The 19,208-nt window shown below is 58.2% G+C and overlaps 3 protein-coding genes across 4 annotated transcripts; 2 read left to right on the top strand and 1 right to left on the bottom strand.

The window, feature by feature from the left end:
- Positions 1–27: 27 nt before the first annotated feature.
- RPL23A (ribosomal protein L23a) lies at positions 28–2,470 on the top strand. Its single transcript, XM_080357125.1, has 5 exons — positions 28–151; positions 623–803; positions 1,110–1,286; positions 1,655–1,724; positions 2,405–2,470. The coding sequence occupies exons 1-5, from the start codon at positions 127–129 to the stop codon at positions 2,417–2,419; spliced, it is 468 nt and encodes a 155-aa protein (XP_080213251.1). The 5' UTR covers positions 28–126; the 3' UTR covers positions 2,420–2,470.
- Positions 2,471–5,251: 2,781 nt separating this feature from the next.
- TLCD1 (TLC domain containing 1) lies at positions 5,252–7,302 on the bottom strand. 2 transcript variants are annotated; one of them, XM_080357124.1, is made up of 5 exons: positions 7,073–7,302; positions 6,824–6,906; positions 6,416–6,498; positions 5,932–6,006; positions 5,252–5,805 (listed from the first exon to the last, which is right to left on the bottom strand). In XM_080357124.1, the coding sequence occupies exons 1-5, from the start codon at positions 7,267–7,269 to the stop codon at positions 5,611–5,613; spliced, it is 633 nt and encodes a 210-aa protein (XP_080213250.1). In that variant the 5' UTR covers positions 7,270–7,302; the 3' UTR covers positions 5,252–5,610. The 2 variants fall into 2 exon arrangements, with proteins under 2 accessions (XP_080213250.1, XP_080213249.1); XM_080357123.1 differs by having other exon boundaries at positions 5,252–6,006.
- Positions 7,303–8,644: 1,342 nt separating this feature from the next.
- On the top strand, positions 8,645–18,874 carry NEK8 (NIMA related kinase 8; the record flags this gene model as incomplete). The annotated part of the gene is made up of 15 exons (XM_080357122.1): positions 8,645–8,691; positions 9,094–9,299; positions 10,328–10,560; positions 11,293–11,424; positions 11,614–11,822; positions 12,234–12,313; positions 12,755–12,936; positions 13,161–13,311; positions 14,335–14,411; positions 15,575–15,692; positions 15,980–16,130; positions 16,335–16,498; positions 16,725–16,883; positions 17,056–17,214; positions 18,827–18,874. 15 exons carry the CDS (start codon positions 8,645–8,647, stop codon positions 18,853–18,855), a joined length of 2,097 nt encoding a protein of 698 aa, XP_080213248.1. The 3' UTR covers positions 18,856–18,874.
- Between the last annotated feature and the right edge of the window lie 334 nt (positions 18,875–19,208).

The following is a 19,208-nucleotide window of genomic DNA, read 5'->3' as shown; positions in this document are numbered from 1 at the left end:
ACCGTTCCCGGCGTGTCCCGCGGCGCCGCGAGAGTTGCTGTGGCGAAGGGAAGTCTCGCGAGATTTGGCGCTATAAGCCCGTGCGCGGCGGGGCGGGCGGCCCCTTTCCGCTCCCGCCCGGCCAGCATGGCGCCCAAGGCCAAGAAGGAGGGTGAGCGCTGCGGGCCCGGGGCTGCGCGGCGGCGGGAGGCCGTGCAGGGGCGATCCCCGGTGCGCGGGTGTTCGCGGGGAGGCCGGGCTGAGCGGGGCGGGGGGTGATGGAGGGTTGCGGCGCGATGCTGGGCCGCGAACACGTGGAGGGGCCTGCACCGGCGGCACGGCCCGGTTTGTGTGGAGGAGGGCGCCCCCAAGGACCATCAGGGTGTATGAGGTGTGAGGAGACGGGGGAGAGAATGAGTTTCTGAGGCCGCTGGTGAGGTGGGAGCCTGGTTTGTTGCGGGGGGAAGGGGGAAATTTTATCCCCTTTGGGCGCTTTGGGGAGGTCTTGGCTGGATGAGGGAGCGTGGGCCGCTCGGAGGGGCCTGTTCGTTGGGCTGTGTGATGGGGAATCCATGGCCCGGTGGGGCAGGTAGGGGAGTGCCTTGTGCAAATCCTGGTTGTGCTGACTGAGCTGTTGTCACAGCTGTGCCTCCGAAGACAGAGGCAAAGGCGAAGGCGCTGAAGGCCAAGAAGGCCGTCCTGAAGGGGGTCCACAGTCACAAGAAGAAGAAGATCCGCACGTCGCCCACTTTCCGCAGGCCCAAGACCCTGCGACTGCGGCGGCAGCCCAAGTACCCCCGGAAAAGCGCCCCACGGAGAAACAAGTATGTGTGGGCTGTTGGGCCCTGCCCGGGGCTTTATAGGGTGGGGAACTGTGTCCTTCTGGAGGTCCCAGGGCCAATATGCTACCCTGGGAGCTGAGCTTCATGTTGGTGACAGAGTGGTGGGCGTTTGGGGTGCAGGTGATGATTTAAAGCGACCAAAGCCTGAGAGTTCGTGATTAGAGCTTTTATTTGGCAGCTGATGCACCCCAGACTTTCTTAGGTGGCAGCTCTGGTATTTGAAAACCCTTGAAGTGCAGAGGTGGCTTCTGCCAGCTTTCTGCTGACCACAGGGTTTGTCTCCTGCAGGCTGGACCATTATGCCATTATCAAGTTCCCTTTGACCACAGAGTCTGCAATGAAGAAGATAGAGGACAACAACACTCTGGTTTTCATCGTTGATGTCAAGGCAAACAAGCACCAGATCAAACAGGCTGTTAAGAAGCTGTATGATATCGATGTGGCCAAGGTCAACACATTGATTAGGTGAGAAAAGAGGGAGAGCAGGTCATTGGTGGGTGCCTTTAGCAGAAAATGTGAACGTGAGCAGTTGTGGGTGTTCGCACTGAGTGTGGGATTAAGCTCTGTAGCATTTTCAGTGTTAAAGTTTTGAGAAATGCAAATTGTAACTGAACACATCTCAGTGGAAGTGGGAAATGTTGGTAGACATGAGGGTTGGCTACATCAGGGAGTTCTTCGAACACCCAGCAAGTCTTGTGCAAGTGATGTAAATGTTTTTTTACCACTGAATAGAGTGATGTTTCCAAAGGAACCACTGATGCACACTGCTGTAGCAGGAAGGTGGGAGAGGTGGGAGTTGTGCCTCTGCTCTGATGCCTCCTCTTCCTCCTTAGGCCTGATGGGGAGAAGAAGGCTTATGTCCGACTGGCTCCAGATTACGATGCGCTAGATGTAGCCAACAAGGTGAGAAATCTTTGAAGCTTTGCAGCTCCAGTTAGCAGCCTTGTATATTCTGCACCTGATTGTTCTCATGGCATACAGGTACTAGTGCTTCAAGCACAGTGGCACTTCTGCGGAGTGTCCTTGTAGTTAGACAGAATCTGAGTGTTCAGAAGCGAAAGCACGTGCTCTAGCAAAGCGCAGTTCTGCCTGGAAAGTGGTGAGGTTAGGTGGGAAAAGTTACGGAGAGAGAATTGCTGCTGTTCTCCAGTCCTCCATGGAGGGGCTCCACAGGACCGCAGCAGCTTCTGGGTTGAAACAGCATTTGTCCTCACAGTGTTCTTGGCCAGCGCTGTTGGCAGCTCATTAGAATGGGGGGAATGACACCAGCGGCACCGCTGCGCTGCTGGCTGGGGCTAAGGAGGGGGGGTTTACTGGGCAGGTGGCTGTGTCTGGAAGTGGCCAACAGTTTAGTCCTCGTGGTGGGGGCAGCCATGATAGAAACCAGGGGAATGTGGCTCAGCACAAGGGTCACTGCAGAATAAATGCATAAAGTGGTTGTGTAAGGCACTAGGGCAGGTCTTGGAGGAAGAAGCCTTTCTTGGGAGGACAGGAATCCTGGGGAGATGCAGCGATGGATGTGGTGGAGGTTCTGCCTTTCCGCCACCGTAACATCTGTTTTAATGTGCTTTCCTTCTTTGCAGATCGGAATAATCTAAACTGCATCCACCAAGGACTGTACAGACAGGATAATAAACCCTGTGACACCACTGAGGGGCTCGTGTGTTTTGTGACAGCATAGCCCGTGCCAAAGAGAGTGCACCGCAAACTTTTGGGGCTTTGTTTCAGTAAAGGGGGTTCCTCCCTCTCTTGCTGGCACTGCATGGGCAGAGCTCACTGCAGAGTGACAAGATTGCATGGGCTGGCAGTGCTGTCTTGTGCCTGGGGTCTCCTGGATCGCTGACGAGTTCTCTGGGCTGTGGGTAGACAAGAGGTGATGCTCCCCAAATCTCAATATCTCTGTTTAGTTACCTGACACCTCAGGTTTCCTCCTGCATTTTGTTGCCTTGTGTAATTAGCACGTGCTTTTGATCAGCATTATCAGTGTCCTGCAAAGCTTTGTGGAGCTGACGGGTGCCCAGGAGGCAGGTAGTAGCTGCAGCAAAAACACATTCATGGTTCAGATCGGGCACAAGCGGAGCATTGCACCATTTTCAGAGTGTATCAACTATCTGCTTATGCTGCAGGCTTCACTTGATGAAGCCCTCAAGCTAATATCACTGTGGCTTTGCATGTTTTTTTTTGTTTTTCTGGCATGATCCCTTTTCCTTGCACTGCAGTGTGCAAATTGCAGCCTGATTTCCCTGGTACTGTTCCCGTTGTGTTGCCTGTAACCCCACACGGTTCACAGCCCTCATCAGGGCTGTTTGAAAACGAGCTGCTGTTGCTGCCTCGGCAGTCTTGTGCTTCCTGAAGTTTCTAGATGAAACCAGCTTTTCAGAGCAGAGAGTCACAAGAATTTGGAGCGCTGGGTGAGTAGGTGAAGCACGGCCAAGCCTTCAGGAGTATTTCATCCTAAGTATGTGGTTGGACTTGACTGCGATGGTGAAAGCTGTGAGCAAATATTGATTGATGTAATTGAGCTCTTGGGCAGTGGGGACACAGAGTTCCTTTGAGCCTTTTGCAGGGGGGGTGGCAGAGTCCTGGGCGGGGTGGTGGATGGAAAGGGGAATCTGTCCCAACTGCTGCTGCTCTGGGAACCTTGGGGTGAAGATTTACCACAAAATCTGTGCAGGCAGAGTTTGGCTACTGTCAGCTGGAATTGGCAATGGGGGCTGCCTGGAAGCACCCCCTTTCTCCCTGTGTCCTGTGCAGTGCTTGGCTGGGCTGGGAGGGAGGGGATGCTCCTGCCTGAGCTAAGGGCTCAGAAACTGCCTGGAGGGAAGAGTTGCAGCTTCCCTGGACAGCGGTCCCTCCCCTGACCCCGATCCAGCTCTGCAAGCACCCTGGGCACAGCCTGGAACCTGGAGCTCACCCCAACCCAGGTCTCAGGGACTTGAGACTCTGAAAGCGAGGGCTGTTGGCCAGTTTTGTGGGGCCACATGAGGCTGACAACAGGTCTGTGACATGGCCCTGCTGCTGAAAGCATGGTGGTGCCAGGCCCTGGGACACCCTGCTCGCTCCTGAGCCTGATGTTCTGGATTTGTGGTTCAGGGCACCAGCCTAACCATGGCCTGGGTACAGCCTGGGAAGGGGACAAGCAGCAGCAGCGGCTCTGTGGGTCTACCTGAGCCCTGTGTGTCACCCCAGCTGTAGCCACCCCCAGAAAGATATGGGGAAGAAGTGCCCCTCTTGTAGCAAAGCCTGCAGGTACGGAGGGAGGGATCTCACATCAGTGTGACTTGCAGTCTGCCCTCGCCCTGTGCCCCGTGGCTGCTGCTGTCTGCAGAGCTGTGTCCAATATGTGTGGAGAGACGAGGGGGAAGATTTGGGCTTGGTTGTGTGGGGTGGTTGCAGATGGAGTCTGCGCGGAGGCTGAGCTGTTGGGATGTGCGGCTGAGGGGAAGGTGCTGCCCTGCTTGTGCTTTGAGTGAGGAGGGGTCAAAGTGGGGGGTTGAAGCTGGTCCCTGCCCACGCAGCATCCCGAATATCTGATCCATCTGGAGCCTGGGCAGGATCCCAGCCCTGTGGGGTGTTTACCAGCTCCCTGGAGGGAGCGTGGTTCCCCCACCACTTCCACTTCATCACCAGCTTATTTCAACCACAGCTCCTGGCTCTGCCTGAGCTGCTGGTGGGGTTTTTGGGATGGATCCTGCCCTGCAGCAGGGGCTGGGCAGGAGTCCCTCTAAGCCCCACTGCTTTCTGCTAGCCTGGTGCGATCCCAGTGCTGTCACGTCAGCAGGATTTGCCGCTCTGGTGCTCCGCAGGACTGGCTGGGCCGGTTCTGGCCCTGCTCCCCCAGGGAGCTGAAGCCCTTCTCACCTCCCAGCTGCTCTGGGGGTGCTGCTGGAGGGATCCAGCACACTCGCAGGGGCTGGAGCTGTGCTGTGCCGGTGAAGGTTGCTCCAGGGGGATGTGAGCATGCAGCAATCTTCCAGGAAGAGCCAGTGGCCTCACTTGGCTTCCCCCTGCCAGCTCCACTTCACGTGGCTGCCTGGTGAGTCACACAGCCCTGCCAGGCTGCCTGGTGCTAGGCAGGCTGGGGACCCCAGCAAGGCTTGGTACCTCTCCTGGCTCCCTTCCCCTGCTCCCCACACAGCCCTGGCTCTCTGGAAGAGCAGATGAGGAAGAGTGGAGGGACCCATCTGTGGGAGTGATGGGGTCTTGCTGTTCACGGCTCAGCAGGGTGCAGGTGGGCTGGCAGGACCCAGCAGGCTTGAGTGCATCCCTGGAGGTCCCTAGAACAAAGCAAGTGGCAGAAACATGCCCCCCCCCCCTTCCCAGGGGCTGCCAGCCCTCTGCTGGGAACAGAGGCACAGCCTTTCCCGTAGCCCTGTCCCACCCATCTTCCCCCTGACACAGAAAAGCTGGCCCAGGCGTGCTGTGGCAGCAGTAAATAGACCGATTTTAATGCACATAACACCCAACATCACCATGGGAAGGATTTGTCTTTTGCCTCGCAACCTTCTCAGGCCACCAGCTGCGAAATGCAGCTGCCCCTGGCACCCCAGCTGCCTGCACAGAGCCGGCTTGGGCTGCTTCTCCCATCGGCCATGTCCCTGGCTTCAGCGGCATCCCCACAGCTTGGTGAGGCTGTTGGGCTGGTCCAGCAGGGAAGAGCTTTTAGGCTACAGAGAGGGTGAAGGCAGGGCCCGGGGCCAGGGAGTGAGCCCTAAGGCACATCAGAGCAGGTTTGGAGAGCCCAAAACTTCCAGGAGCCGGAGCCTGGGTCCCCCTCAGCGCACACACCTCAGTCTATCAGAAACTTCTCACCATCCACATCTCTCCCCGCAGAGCCCTTGTGTAGGGAGGGGCAAAAATCGGAGCGGAGGAGGCGAGAGAAGTACATGAGGATCATGGCATCGAGCAGCAGGAGGTTGGCAGCGAGGAAGGCACCCTGGCCCTGGATCTCCACGTAGCGGACGAAGTACCAGGTGAGGTAAACCTGGGGCGCCAGGCGGAAGATGAAGTACATCACCAGGTTGACGTACTTGTTGGCCCTGTAGAGCGCCGGGGAAGGCACGTTGCTCATCTTCAGCAGCATGCGGAAGGTGAGAAAGATGTTGCTCACCTCCACCAGCAGCAGCAGCACTGCCGCCACCATGAAACGGCCTGTGATGATGAGCGAGACGAAGGCAGAGATGGCCTGGGAGGGTGGGGGAAGACAAAGCAGGGTCAGCTCTCCCCCGCTGTGGGGGGTAGTCCGTGCTTGCTGGGGTTTTGGCATACATAGTGCTGCTCCCTGCCACCCAGAGGTCCCACCAGCCCCCTCAGGCACCTGGGCTAAGGGAAAACCAGTCTGGAGAGCCCATTCCCCTGGGACCAGCTACACCTCCTTGTGCTGGGGAGCTGGGACCAGCCTCCAGCTCTTTCCCTCACCCGGTGCGGCAACCTGTCTGGCTCCGGGCACTCGGAGCCAACACTGGCAGGCGTCCTGCCCCGCCAGGCGCCCTCGCCTTGATGCACAGCCAGGGCGAGGCGGAGGGAAGGGCTCCGGCTTGCCCCACCGTAGCGCTCAAAACCTGCATGGGCTGAGCCCCGGGGGCCGTACTCACCATGGCGTGGTGCACCAGGTACTCCCAAGATGAGCGGGACTGGTGGCTGAAGATGATGTCAAGGCTGTCGTGGATGAAGTAGCCTGTGGGATGAGGGAGAAGAACCGAGGGGGTCGGGCTTGTGCATCGTCACCCGCTGTGGTAAGGGGGAGTAGTGAGGAGGGGGAAGGTGGCATGACCATGTGCCAGGTGTGGGGAACGCCTCTGCCCTGGCTGAGTGCTGGGAAGCGGCCAGGGCAGGGCTGGCAGCCTGGGAGCTCTGTGTTTGTGGTTAAAGCAGGAGGCACAGAGATTCGCTCGGCACTTGAGCCGGGGGCTCAGCCCAGGTGGGTGGGCTGGGTGAGGCTGAAAAGGCATAGCCCGCTGGAGTGGCCATGGCCATGGCCATCGCCCTGCCTGGCCCCTTACCTGAGGAGAAGCAGACCAGCAGGTGCCCTGAGACGCTGTAGCCGTCCTCGATGTTGGAGAGCAGCTCCGGGGAGTGCCAGAGGCTGCGGGAGAGGAGGGAAGGGGGGTCACTTGGGTATCAGTGCGGGGACCCTGACCGCCCCGGCCCGTGCCTCCTCCCCTGGGGGCAGCGCCCAGGGTCGTGCTCTCGCTGGGGCTCGAAGCCCCGGTCAGGATGTGCCCCATGCCCCTGCCCGCAACCCGCGGTACCTGAAGAGGGCCCATAGCCCTGCCAACACGGAGTGTGCGAAAGAGACCAGGAGGTTCCACCAGCGCCAGGCGCGGCCGGGGCGGCTCCGCACGGCGGCGGGCTGGGGCAGGGCCAGTGCCGCCCGCCGCAGCGCTGCGAAGATCGCCACGCTGCCGCCCACCAGCGCCACCGAAGCCGCCCGCCAGCCCGGGCCCATCGCGCCTCGCTCCGCCGGGCCGGGACAAGCGGCGGCGGGGCGGGCGGGGCCGGCGGGCGGGGCCGGGATGGCCACGCCTCCCATGCTCGGCCACGCCTCCCATGCGTGACCACGCCTCCTATGCTTAGCCACGCCTCCTCCGTTTGACCGCGCCTGCGCGGGAGGCGGCGTGATGGGGGGTGTGCTGGGCGTATGTGTGCGCGCGGCTTTGCACGTACGTGTGCAAGGCGCTGCTCGTGTCTCTGGAAGGTGTTGCACGGGGTGTGGCGCTTGTTCCTGCTGAGCGCTGTGTGTGTGCGAGGCGTTGCACGCGTGGGTGCCCGGTGTTGCACGCGTGCAGGGCGTTGCACGTCTGCACCGAGCAGCACAGGAGCGGGGACACAACGCTTTGCGCAGCTGTGCTGTGCCCTGCACATCTGTGCCGGTACCGCACAGCTGGCGTGGGCCGCGCACATCTGTCCTGGGCTGCCCGGGGGGATGGTGGCGCCTGGCACGGTGGGGATACCGGGAAACCAGCGTGCCGTGGAAAAATGGTGAATAAATGGGTTGGGAGTGCAGCGCCTGGGTGTGCGCAGCGAGCTCCACAGCCCGCACGGACACTTGGGGGGGCCGGGGCGAGGTGGGGAAAGCAGGTGCCCCCGAACATCAGCGTGGCAGCGGGGTGAGGCCGGTTCTGTGGGCACGGCTGGTTCCCATGTGGGGGCCCTGCCCCATCGCTGTCCCCCAGTGCGGGGCACCGGGCTCTGGCTGACCCCCCCGCCCCGCGGTGGCCGGGCTGGGTGTCGCTAGATGGCAGCATGGCCACGTGGCCTGGGGGTGGCACTGCCACCGCTGTCCCCGCTCCAGGACAGGAGCAGCCACCTCTGTGTGCAGGGCACAGAGCCCCCTCCGCGCTATCGATGCCCCCTTGGCCGGCTCGAGGGGTGATCGTGGTCCTGGGGGTCTAAAGCGGGTTGGGGGGGCAGGGAGGGGACCTGGGCCCTTTGTGCCTGGCCTTACGGTAGCACAGCCCCCCGGGATGGGTGCGCCCCAGGCTCGGGGCTGTGGGGCAGGAGGCTGCTGCGGGCACTGCCGCTCTTTGGGGGTGCGGGGCGTTCTGCTGGCACCCCCAAGGCTGGGGACGGCAGGTCCAGGGCACCCCAAACCCCCCTCCCAAGGTGCTGCCCAAGGGGACCTGGCTCCCCATGAAACTGGGGGATGCCTTGGGCTGGCATCATCCGCTCTCCCGGCCGAGCCCCATCCCCCCGCAGCCCCTACACGAACGATGCTGGGGACGAGCGCGGCCCGCCGTGTTTTGTCTGCCCGCGGCCGCCGTAGCGGCTCCCGGAAGTGTCTCCATGGAGACAGGAGGAGCTCGGGTCCGGCCGGGGCGGTGATGGAGAAATACGAGCGGATCCGGGTGGTGGGGAGAGGGGCCTTCGGGTGAGGGCAGCCCCGTGGCACCGGGCGTGGGGGAACTGAGGGGGGTCTCGAAGCCCTTTAACCGTGGCAACGCGTGTGTGGGGAGCGCCGGCTGTGTGGCACCGCGGGGTGGGAGAGCGCAAGCCCCATTACCATGGCAACAAGGCGCACGGGCCCTGTCGCCATGGCAACGGGGAGGTCAGCCGGCGTGTGGCACCCTGGACTGGGGGGGGGGTCCAAGCCCTGGTTGTTTCCATGGCGATAGGGTGGCCTGGCACTGGGTGTGTGACACCCGGGGGGTGTGTGGATTGCAGGCCCTGATACCATGGCGAGGGGGGGTGCAGACGCCGTGTGTCACTACAGGGTGGTGGCCAGGCCCTGTGGTCCCCCCGCCACTGCTGAGGCCTTGTCCCCATCCCACAGCATCGTGCACCTGTGCCTGCGCAAGGCCGACCAGAAGCTGGTGATCCTGAAGCAGATCCCGGTGGAGCAGATGAGCAAGGACGAGCGGCTGGCGGCGCAGAACGAGTGCCAGGTCCTCAAGCTGCTCAGCCACCCCAACGTCATCGAGTACTACGAGAACTTCCTGGAGGACAAAGCGCTCATGATCGCCATGGAATATGCCCCAGGTGTGCCCTGATCTCCTCAACAGGTCCAGGGGATGCCGAGCCATCAGCTCTCCTTGGGTCAGGCTGCTGTGGCCCTGTGTTGTGATTTTGGTAAAGATCCCACACCTTGGACCACCAAAGAGTCCAAACGTGTGTCTGGAACAACAGACGTTGTAGAAAAGGATCTGAGGGTCCTGGTGGGCACCAAGTTGATTTTGAGTCAAGTGATTGATCATTAGCACAGGTTGCCCAGAGATGTGGAGTCACCATCCTTGGAGATATTCAAAAGACAGGTCATGGTCCTTGTAACCAGCTCTTTGTGTCCCTGCTTGATCATGGGACTGGACCAGAGAACATCCCAATGTCCCTTCCACCCTCAACTGGTGTGTGATTCTGTGATAATCTGCTTTACACCTGCTAATCATGTCAGAAGCAGAGAGATTCCTATCACCTCTGTCACTGATAAGCGTGCTGCTATCTGCCCTTGGTTTACATTTCACAAACATTTCTCTTGATCAGCTCTCGGCCACGCTGCTGGTCCCACAGCTCTGTGTGGGAAGGTGTGATTTATAATGAGATTTGCTGTGGAATTTAAGATGAAATCAACATTTACATGAGGGTTCGTTAAAAGTTGTGCCTGAGACGTGAACCTGGACCTCCCCTTCTCAACAGGGGCCTCTCAGTGCCACGTGGCCTCTCGGACTGCAAGAATTCTCTTGTGCAGAACAGGCTTATCTTGTTCTGCCATCGAGGTTTATGTCCTTCTCCAAGAGCTGTAATTTTAGCGTTTCTTTTCCTGCTGCCTTTGACACTATGTCAACAGTAACTTCTCTTTTGCTGTTTCTTTGTCCCACCAACTGTGCAGCTATTGTTCTCCGCACGGTCCCGGGAGCATTGGAGGATGGTGCTGCGTGTCCCACCAGGCTGTGTTTTTTCCCATGCACTTGGCTTGTTAAGACATCTGTGGCTAATTCTCCGCAGCTTTTAGGCCGGGTTTGCACTGCCCTGTGCAGCCACCCTTGCTGACACCCCTTTGTTGTTCTTTTCAGGGGGCACATTAGCTGAGTTTATTCATAAGCGCTGTAACTCCTTGTTGGACGAGGACACCATCCTGCACTTCTTCGTGCAGATCCTCCTGGCTCTTCACCACGTGCACACCAAGCAGATCCTGCACCGTGACCTGAAGACTCAGAACATCCTCTTGGACAAACATCGCATGATTGTCAAGATCGGAGACTTTGGTATCTCGAAAATCTTGAGCAGCAAGAGTAAAGCCTACACGGTGAGTGGTCTGGCTTTGCAAGGGAACTGCTGACCAAAATTCTGGACTTGTCTCATGATAGTCTCTTGGAAGCTGCTGTAGGCAGCGAGGCTGGATGTAGCCCACTTGCAGTAGGCCACATCCATGTTTCACATGCTGCTTTGCTCCTTGGAGTTTATATGGGCTGATGTCTTCATGCCCAAGTTTGTTGCAGCTCTGTGTGCTGCAAAAAGGTGAGGAAAGATCTGCCTGCCCACGCCTGGGAGAGGATGGAGTGTCTAGGCCCACTGGTAAAGGGTAGACAAGGTTCCTCCCGCTGTCAGAGGGGATGGATGGTATTTGCAGGCTTGTCTGACACATATTTGGCAACTGAATTCCTGCCTGTGCTCTGCTGTCCTGCTTTGTTGTAATCTCTTCTTTCTGCTTGAGACTTCAGCACCATTTCCCACCTAGTCTAATCTGACTAGACATTCATATCACTCTCATTGCTCTGGGCTCTGATGCTCTCATGCGGATAGGATCAAAATTAGAGGTAATCTCTGTGCAAGGGAGGTCTCTGGAAAGGCAAATCCTCCTGTTTTTCAGTGAGATTGTCAGCCAGACGTTGACACCGAGGAACAGAAGCCCAGCTCCACTAAGCTTTGGTTGGTGGTGCTCTAGCCAGGCTGCGCACTGGGCTCTAAACTGAACCTTTCTCTTTCCACCTCCCTGCCCCAGTTTCACAGCATCACGGCGGATTTCTGTCTCTGCTAGGTTGTGGGAACTCCGTGTTACATCTCCCCAGAGCTCTGCGAAGGGAAGCCTTACAACCAGAAGAGCGATATCTGGGCTTTGGGCTGTGTGCTGTACGAACTCGCCAGCCTCAAGAGGGCTTTCGAAGCTGCGGTAAGAGGGATGTATGGTTTACACTAAACACAGGGAGCTGTGGCCTCTTACAGAGGTGAAAATGTGTGCTTGGATCCCTCTTCTCGCTGAGCCTGAAGGTGTGAAGACAGAGGCTGAGAACTTGTTGCTCCTTGGCCTGGCCTCTGACCACCCAGCCACTGTATGTATCTCTCTTGTTTTTCTCTCCAGAATCTTCCTGCCTTAGTATTGAAGATCATGAGCGGGACGTTTGCCCCAATATCGGATAGATACAGCCCCGACTTGCGCCAGCTCATCCTCAGCATGCTGAACCTGGATCCTTCTAAGCGGCCCCAGCTGAATGAGATCATGGCTCAAGCCATCTGCATTCGGCCCCTTCTGAACCTCTACACTGACGTGGGCAGTGTCAAAATGAGAAGGCAAGTGACACTGCCACCTTAATGTCCCCTGAGAGGGGCTGCCACAGCACACGACATGTCTGACGGGCTCACTGTCTCCGTTGTGAGCTCTGAAAAGAGTGTTGTCCCCGTGCAGCTCCTGCGTTACCCAACGTGCAGCTGCTGCGGGCTGAGCGTGGCCCTGTGGCTCGGGGCCACGGCAGGTGTGGGCTTGTTGTGGCAGTAACAGTGAATAGAGAGTTGTGAGCTCAGGGGGAAGCAAACTGATGCCAACTCCCCTCTCTCAGGTGGTTCAAAGCACCTACTGAGGTAATTCTTCGGGCTATTCAGCTGTGGCTTATGCTGTAGCTCTCCCCGGACCTTCTGTGATCCAGGACTCTGCAGGACCTTTGGGGCTGAGCTGATATTAAGGACTGGATTTTGGTTTGGCAGGCCTGAAAAACCCTTGGCTCCAGTGCCAACAGTGACCCACAGCCGGACAGGGGGACGAGTGAGCAGCGCCAGGCCGAGGGGTGAGTCCTGGCATGGTGTGATCAACACAGCTCTTTTGGGAAGGATGCTTTTCCTTGGATGTCAGGGGTCAGGAAGGCACTTGAGCTTCTGGAGAGAGGAATTTAAGAGACATCACCTTCCCTGAGTCCTGGAGGAGCCCACAGGCACTGTGATTCTGGGGACCAAGCAGGTCTCTGGGTTTTCAACCCTTGAATCAAGTTTCTGGGGGTGCTGAGGGGGTATGTCCCAGCACAGGGCAATGCAAGTGGCACTGGTAACAATTAGCTAGACCTGTTGTGTTGCTGCTTCCCTCATTTCTGGGATAAAATACAAGGAGCTTTCCCCATGTGCTTCTCTCAGCCCTGGCTGGGAGTTCCCCAGCAGCCCCTGGATGGCTGGTGTTGTTTCTTTTCCTGAGGAGAACCGGGGATCCATGTTGATGATTTCTCTTTGACCTGCAGGTGTTCGAGGCGGTTCAGCCAGGACAGGAATTCCTCCTCCACTGTCATCCATCTACACCTGGGGGAGCGGAATCACCACCCCGCTCCGCCTGCCCATGCTCAACACCGAGGTTGTGCAGGTGTCTGCTGGACGGACGCAGAAGGCCGGGGTCACCAAATCGGGGCGGCTCATCATGTGGGAGGTGAGTGACGGGGAGCCTGGGGCAGGCAGTGGTTGTGGAAGCCTCGGGGGTGTGATTCCTGAGGAGGAGACATTTCTCTTTACACCACCGTGTGCCCCAGGACCGCAGTCCCGTCCAGGGTGTAGGTGACACTTCTGAGCCTGTGGGAAGGGGCTCATCCGCGTTCTCCAACCCCGCTCTTGCTGTGCAGAGGTGCAGAAGCTGACATGGCCTCTCTCCGCCAGGCTCCCCCCATGGGTGCTGCGGGAGGCCCTTCTCTCCCAGGAGCCACTGAGCAGCTCCAGCCTCAGTTTGTGTCCCGCTTTCTGGAGGGACAGTCCGGTGTGACCATCAAACACGTGTCCTGCGGTGATCTCTTCACAGCCTGCCTCACAGGTGAGCCGCTGCCTCCTGCCTTCTCCTGGCTGAGTCCCAGCCCGTCGGGGTTGGCAGCTGCTTTTGCAAACGCAGCGTGACGGCCTGGGGAGCCAGATCAGAGAGGAACCTGAGAGGAGCACTGGACTGGGGTGACATGAAGGCCTTTGTGACCTGTAGCATCAGGTGGGGGTCAGAAATGGCAGGCATGGTCTTCCTATGATGCCATACTGGTCAACTTGTTCCCAAAGGTCTGTCTGGTTTGGGGAGGGCCACAAATCTCTGTTTGTTGTCCTGGCTGTGCTGGTGTCACCTGCAGCCAGAACTGGCCTGTACAGTGAGGGCCGCAGTGTGAGGAGCATCAGGGTAGTTCAGCCTTTTTTCTGTCATGTACTCTGAGTGTGACACAGACACAAGCAGTGACCAGCGGTGACTGGTGTTGTGGAGAGAAGTCACCATGAGCATGGCCAGTTGTCCTCAGCCATAGGCAGGCAGGGTCTGGAGCCATCTCAGAGTGGGCCAGGAGGCATTCCAAGCGGGAGGGGAGTGCACACACCAGTCCGAGGCCGTGTTTGTGGAGCAAATCTCTCACAATGGTCCTGTGGGAGCCCTGTTTGCACTTCTGCTGGGGATCATGGCACCAAATGACAGATATGCACCCGGAAAACTCGGTAGGCATGTGTTTGTCCTCCCTCTCCATGGCATTTCCTGCCACTCTTTGGCTGGGCGGCTGCTCAGTGAGCACCTCTGTGTATTTAACACCTTGACAGACAGTGGAGTTAGCAGCTCCTGCGTACACAGCTGCAATAACGTTATCTCAGCGCTCTCCTATCATCTGCTGTTTGTTTGCTGAGCTGTCGCAGCACATCAAGGCTGCTGCTCTCTGGAAGGTCGCTGAAGGCCTCTGGTTCCCCTAGCAAGTTATGGGTCAGAGTGGGTCCAAACAGAGCAGCTGTCCCGGGAGCCATGGCCAGCTCCACAAGCTGTGCCTGCCTTGCAGGGCCCCACGTGTGCCTGTAACATGACTTGTTTCTGCTTTTTCAGATAGGGGGATAATCATGACCTTCGGCAGCGGCAGCAATGGCTGTTTGGGGCATGAAAACTTCACGGACGTAAGCCAGGTTGGTTGTGGAGTGGTGGGCGTGCTGTCCCCCTAGGGTAAAGGATGAATCGTGCTTTTCGTGGCACGTGAGCGGGCTCATCCCAGCTCCCAGGATGTGCATCCCAGGCGTGCTCTGGCATCTGACCCTCCTCCCCCTCCTCTCCCTGTCACTGCGGGTTTTAAAACACCCAACCTGCCGCTTTCTTTTTTTCTCCTCCTCTACACAATGATCCCTTTGAGCGTGGGGGAAGTCAAGAGCTGCCTTGTGGTTGCTGTTGGCAGGCTCCCAGCTTGGAGCCTGCCTCCAATCACACACCTGCCTGCTTCACTCTTGGCCTGCAGCTGCCAGGGTTCACTGAGAAAAGTTATTTTTCAAAAGAGCCAGTATTTAAAGAAGAGCTGTGTGTTTCCGATTGGCTTGAACACCAGGGCTGAGGGCCCATTCCTCCCTTCCAGCTTCTTCCTCGCCTGCTCTCGGATGTGGCAGCAGCCGATGGCTTCCAGCCGAGCCCAGGGACTGGTGCCATTTGTCACCGTGGTCAGCTGGCTCATTCGTTCCTGCTCCATCCGGAGCTGAGCTGCTCAGTGCTTATTGCTGGGGAGGGGAGACCAGTTGGGAGCAGCAGCCAGATCCCAACAAATGGTGCTTTTCACTTGAAGAAGATAATGAGAATGAGGCTCGCTGTGGCGAGGTGTCAGATCTAACAGCAGGTCACAGCAGGGCTTGGGCAAAATGTAGAGATCCTGGCCTCTCCCCACCCTAACGAATATGCAGCCGATAGCTCACAGCTCCTCTGCACAAGAGCTTTTCAGCCAGCGTACCCTGCACCAAGCCCCTGCCTGCTCAGAGTGTGCGTTAACAGCCCCTGGCACTCCCCGCGTGAGCAGGGGGGCGAATCCCAACCCTTTGGCTGATTCCCTCTCCAAACCGTTGCGCTGGCTGCTTTCTTCCGCCCCAGAGATGTTTGTGCTATCTTCTGTGCTGTGTGCACGTAGTCTCTAAACCCTTTGAAGACTGTTTGGAACAAAAAAAAAAAAGCCAAATTCTCTGGTGTTTGTGTTGGATGAAAACTGGGATGCTGCCAGCGCTTGTGTTGAGGCTGGGGGCGCCGGTGGGAGGGATGGGAGCAGCCGGGCAGGCTGGGAGGTCTCGGCTGACGGCTGCTGCTCTTCCCCTGCCAGCCCAAGATCGTGGAGGCCCTGCTGGGCTATGAGATGGTGCAGGTGGCCTGTGGCGCATCTCACGTTCTGGCGGTTTCCAACGAACGGGAAGTGTTTGCCTGGGGCAGGGGGGATAATGGTAAGAGATGTCTTGCTTTGCAAAACAGGGCTTGTGCTTTCCATTGCCTGTTCCCACTCCCCTCGCCAGCCCCGCTTGCCCGCAGTCCTCTCCAGATGTGCCTGGTTAGGTGGGTGTGGAAGAGTTTCAGCTGCTTCGCCGCATACCAGGGCCCCCGCGCTTTGGGTTTTGCTGCTTTTCCTGGTGATGGGTCCCAGGCTGGGCTCTATGTCGATGCCGTTGTTCATGGGAGTGTGCTCAGGTTGTGTGTTGCCATCAGCTGTGTCCCGCTCTGCTCCTTTTGCCAGGTCGGCTTGGGCTGGGAACCCTGGAGTGCCACAACTCCCCCCAGCAGGTCACAGTCCCCCCAGAGCACGAGGCTCAGAGGGTCATCTGCGGCATCGATTCCTCCATGGTCCTCACAGTGAAGAACCAGATTCTCGCTTGTGGGAGCAACAGGTAAGGGAGTGAAGGTCTGTGCTCCAGAGCTTGTCCGCAGCTTCCTGAGCCTGTCCAGCCCAGGGAGAGCGAACAGGAGGCTCTAGAAAACATCTCTGTGTGATCCTACTTCCCAGCATCCTGCTGCTGGGGCAGGATTTGTCTCTGGGGTGTCTGTACCAGGCTGCATTCAGCCAGCTCTAAACTGTGCTTTTCCCCATGCAGGTGTAACAAGCTGGGCCTAGATAGGATCAGCTCAGCAGAGGAGCCTTCCGCAGAGGACCAGGTGGAAGAAGCCACCACATTCGTGTGTGCCCAGTCGTCCCCTTTGAACCAGGAGCCGATCGTGTGTGCTGACATCGGTACAGCACACTCAGCTGCAGTCACAGGTGAGGGGTGTGTGCCCAAATCCCTGAGGGGGACACCTACGTTTTCACTGTTCTCCTGCCTCTGGTTCCCATGGGCAGAGGCCTCACAGATGCTCAAGAGGCATCATGCTCTTGATGTTGGAGCTCTGTGGAGCAGGATGTTCAGCATGTCAGAGAGCAACGGCCTTCAGGGGCTTCAGTGCATCCTCAGTTGAAACCCGGTTGTTTTTCTCCTCTCTGTTCTCAGCTTCTGGCCAGTGTTACACCTTTGGGAGCAACCAGCATGGGCAACTGGGCACCAACTCAGGCCGCAACAGCCGTGTGCCACACCTGGTTGTGGGGCTCCAGGCAATGAAGGTCACCGTCGTGGCTTGTGGGGATGCCTTCACCGTGGCCATTGGAGCAGGTAAGGCTGAAGCCCCTGTGTCCTGGGCTGCAGCAGGATCTGGCTTTCCTCTGCCTGTAATCCATGCTGTGGCCAAGGCAGACCCTGGAGACAGCCCAGAATGGCACTGGGGGGCTCGGAGGCGTTTGCTGGTGAGCTCTGTATGCAGCAAGATGTGTTTATGCTTCTCCAGATGGTGAGGTGTGCACGTGGGGAAAAGGAGCCAGGGGACGCCTGGGCAGGAAGGACGAGGAAACGGGAACCCCAAGGCCGGTGCAGTTGGAGGAGACACATCCATACCTGGTGACCTCTGTAGCCTGCTGCCACGGGAACACACTGCTGGCAGTAAAGCGTGAGTAGAGGCGTCGTTACTGCGATTCCTGCCCTGAGGACCCAGTCAGACAACAATGCCTTGTGACCAAAGCTGTACTGAGTAACCCTGACACATAAGCTCTGTGTTATTCTAGTCCTTCTAGAGCTGTAGATGAATAGAAAATAACTCAAAGCCCATAAAAATTCCCCGCCCTGTGCAGCACGGTGACCCTGCTGCTTCCACAGGGCTGGGGGAGCAGAGGGATGGCAGAGACGGTCTCGTGCACTCCCAGACAGGTGGGCTGGCCAAGCTGTGACCGGTGGGGAGCTGGTGTGCTGGCAGTCCACCGAGTATCCAAAAAGAGCAGCTCTCTAATTGATGCTGCTGAAATAGAAGCTGAGATTTGAGGCGTCATTATGGCTGCTGGCTTTCCATTGTGGTTTGGAAAAGATAGCGATGGTTTTGTGGTTCTTCTCTGCTCGGGCCAAAAGCGGCATCGTTGAGTGGTTAAAACGTGCCCATGGCGTGACCTGCCCTTCCGTTGCCTGGATGTAGGATGGGAGCCTGTCCCAGACTGCTGGAGGGCCCTCTCTTCCTCCTCTACCAGCCTGATTATGGCCTCGGTGCTGGGCTGAGGGATTCCAGTCCCAGCCCACTTCAATGAGGCTAATTACACCCCGGAGGGGAGGAGGCCCAGCTGACTGCTCCAGCGCAGCAGAATAGACCCTGTTTCCCGTTCTTTCCCTGCAAGTGCCGAGCTCTCACGTGATGTGTGCTGCCACGTGAAAGGGACGCGGAATGGCTGAGTCCCCAGGCCTGGGAACAAGTAGAGCATTTGTCATGGGAGTAAAAGGGTTTTGTTTTTGCAGGCTGCTCGCCCTTTCCGCTGCCAGAGTCACCCTGTGCCCTGCGGCAGCTGGTTTGCGGGCTCCCACCTGCAGCTCTGTAAGAGTGAGGGCTCAGCACGTAGCCCCACTGCTGTCCCCCTGCACTGCCCCGTCCAAAACCTTGACCCACCTTCCTGGTGCTGGAAGGACAAACTCAGCAGCAGCGGTGTCAGGGCAGCAGCGTTGCCTGCTCCCGTGTCCCTCAGTGACCAGGATGCAAAAAGTGCTGAGAGCTCTGGAAAAAGCTCAGTTCTGACTCTGGACTTTCACACAGTTCAGTCTGCCTGGAAACCTCTCCAGAGAGAGCACGAGAACTGGTGACATGTTTGATGTCATTGCTGCTGTCAGCTCTGGCTGTGATCTGGCCTGGAGAAGGTGCTGGCACAGGCGGAGTGATGTTCCCTCTTTGGTGCAGCAGTTCGGCATCATTCTGCTGTTTTCAATGCTGTTTTTAACTGCCTTGGGCTTGTGCCCGCTTTATCGCGAGGCCGCTGCTGCGCCCTTCTCTCAATCCCACTGCAAACAGAGGAACAACTGGGAGAAACTGGGCGTGCTGGAGAGGAGGGTGCAAGCCCCAGGAGATTGCATTTCAACTGCTTGTGCCACTTCTGAGGTCTTGCAGCAGCTTCCTTGTGCGGTGGGACAGAGATTATGGTGCCCATCTGTTGGGTGTCTGGCCTGTGCGGGGCAGGGCACTGCTCCCTGTAGCTTCATCACGACGGCAACTTACAGCTTATCCTTGGTCCTTGCCTTTTGTGTTTCAGCTGCCGCAGAAGAGTCGCCTTCCCAGTGAGTTTGAGTTGAGAGGGGCCGTATTCAGCCTCATGGAGCTCCAGCCTGGCTTGGACCTGCATCCCCAGGCTCGGGAGCTCCTCAGCTGCACTCCGAAGGCAGCGACCTGGAAACAGGGAGCTCTGAACGATGGTTCCCACGGAACTGGAGCTGGTCTCACTTGTCAAATCAACGCTGCGAACCTCCAGTGCCTTAAGCTGCTGCCCTGGACCTGCCGTGGGGCGGACATCCCCGGAGCTGCGCTGCTGTGTTCAGGGGGTTGTGCTGGGGCTCTGGCCCTCCCTGCTGGAGGTGCGTGTGTAGAAGGGTGAGGAGCACAGAGGTTGTTTTCCTCCGTGGAAACCGTCTCTGGTT

Source organism: Nesoenas mayeri (assembly GCF_963082525.1).
Source record: "Nesoenas mayeri genome assembly, chromosome: 20".
NCBI lineage: Eukaryota > Metazoa > Chordata > Aves > Columbiformes > Columbidae > Nesoenas > Nesoenas mayeri.
Note: the sequence above shows the minus strand (reverse complement) of the source record. Positions and strands in the feature narration are given on the sequence as shown.